At 37.0% G+C, this 2,053-nt stretch overlaps 1 protein-coding gene across 1 annotated transcript; it reads left to right on the forward strand.

Annotated features, from left to right (window-relative positions):
- Positions 1-491: 491 nt before the first annotated feature.
- On the forward strand, positions 492-2,042 carry LOC111379002 (nipped-B-like protein B; the record flags this gene model as incomplete). The annotated part of the gene is made up of 2 exons (XM_023002311.1): positions 492-1,374; positions 1,628-2,042. Coding segments are annotated over 2 exons (1,298 nt in total), but the record flags the coding sequence as incomplete, so codon positions are not given.
- Positions 2,043-2,053: the final 11 nt, after the last annotated feature.

Consider the following 2,053-nt stretch of genomic DNA (forward strand, 5'->3'; position numbering starts at 1 on the left):
TTTTTTTTTTCTTTTTCTTAATGGCTGGGTGTTTCGTCGAATCTTTCTTTTCCATATTCGTCTTTTATTTGGACTTTGTTTTGTGAAATCTATAGTTCAGACTGCAAGTTTCCTGATTACAGAGATTTGCAATTTGATTTTAATCTATAAAAAATTGAAGATTTTCTAATATGAGTAATAAATATGGAATTTTTATGATTGGTGATTAAATTTAAACAGTATAGTCCAATTTAGAATCTGTGATTATTTTAGTACAAAGAGATCTATCCTCAACTGTGATTTTCGTGCATTTGTCTTCTATTGTCAAATGTTAGTTTGCTTGTGGTATTTTCATTAGTAAATTGTAATTTGCAATTTTGAAAAGAATATGCTAACCATATTAATGTTTTCAGGAGAAGCGCAAAGAGAAAAGAGTCAAAAAGGAAAAGAAGGACAAAGGAAGAAAAGAAGGTAAAGAGAAAAAGGAGAAAGATAGAAGTGATGATAAACAGAGAGTAAAGAAAGATCGAAAAGAAAAACACAAGGACAAGAAGGACAGGGGCAAAGAGAAGGAGAAAGAGAAAAGTAGTATATCGGAGGAGGCAACAGTTGCTGGGAAACTTAGGGTGAACAATGGAGAGAAATTTCCTACAAAAGGAGGACATAACAAAGACACAGACATTTTTGTGAATGAAACAAAACGGGCTATCCTGTTTCAGGGTCAAAATGAGAGGAAATATATTCAGAACAGTTTGCACTCCCAGGGGATTGAGGAATCAAATTTTTTGCAGGAGTTGGACAGGAGAATTAAAAATGATGAGAAAGCTTCAGGGAGCCAGTTGCTTGAGAGAGTTTCAGGTACGGACAAAAGGGATCAAGATACTGCCATCAGTGTTGCTTTCAGAGATTCTTCAGGTGTATTGGCAGAAAACAAGGAAAAGTTCAAAGATAAGAGAGTTGATAATAGACAAATGGATGTACAAGGATTTAGCAAGGAGTTAAGTGGAAATGCAATGGCCCAGAACCTTTCTGGAATTGCCAAGAGAAAAGTTGAAGAGATGCCCAGACCAGCTGAGGAACAAAATAATAAGATATTGCCAAGTAAAGAGAAATCTATGGAAAAAGGTGACAATAATGGGGATGACAAACAAAAGGATAGAGATAGAGATCAAAAAAGTCATAAAATTGACAGAGAGAAGAAAAAGGAGAAAACTAAGGGTAAAAGTGAAACTAAGGAAAGCACACAGGTCAGATCCAAAGATGTTGGCAGGGATGAGGTTGGTGGCGATACCAGTTATAAAAGTACGCATATATTGGAGAGCATCAACAGTTCTGCTGTTAGTGAGGAAAATTCTAGGAAAAGGAAAGACTTGGATTCCAATGGTTTTCTCCATGGTAAGTTCTCTTGTTCAGTCGAATACTAGGATTAAATTCACACTTTCTCCAAAATATTTGTATTCAAGTTATTATGGAATAGAGACTTACAGGAAAACTTTGTTGGGCTGCTGCCTAACATGCCTGCTTCTTAAGAATGCTTTCATCTTGTGGCCTCGGTGTACTAGTACTTTGATGCTGAATAATATTATACAACGTTATTCAACTCCTAATTAACCTTTCTTTAGGCTGATTATTGTTGCGTATTTCACAGATAGTGAAGTCAGGCAAAATAAATTGCAGAGGCTCACTCACCAATTGACAGAAAATGGAAGGAAACTCGAATCAGCCCGAGATCACTGTGTATCTACCTTGGATAAGCAGGGGTTTCCGAACAGATTTCCATTGGATAACAAGGACTCAAAGGCGAATGGTATAATTGAAGCCGTCAAACAGTCAACTAAACCTAAGCCTTCTGCTGTTAGTATGTTTGGTGATCAAATTGTTGAAGCATTAAAGAAATCTCCCCTTCCTGATGCCAAGCATGTTAATGGAGTACCAAACAAATCCATGATGGAGGATCAAATTGTGGAAGCATCAGGTAGACCCCCTCATCCAGATACCAGGTATCTGAGTAAGATACTCTCTGTGCCCAAGATGGAGTGGCCCAATGTTGATGACCAGGAATGGTTGTTTACCC

The sequence above is a fragment of the Olea europaea genome, unplaced genomic scaffold (genome assembly GCF_002742605.1).
Source record: "Olea europaea var. sylvestris unplaced genomic scaffold, O_europaea_v1 scaffold19162, whole genome shotgun sequence".
In the NCBI taxonomy this organism is placed as follows: Eukaryota; Viridiplantae; Streptophyta; class Magnoliopsida; order Lamiales; family Oleaceae; genus Olea; species Olea europaea.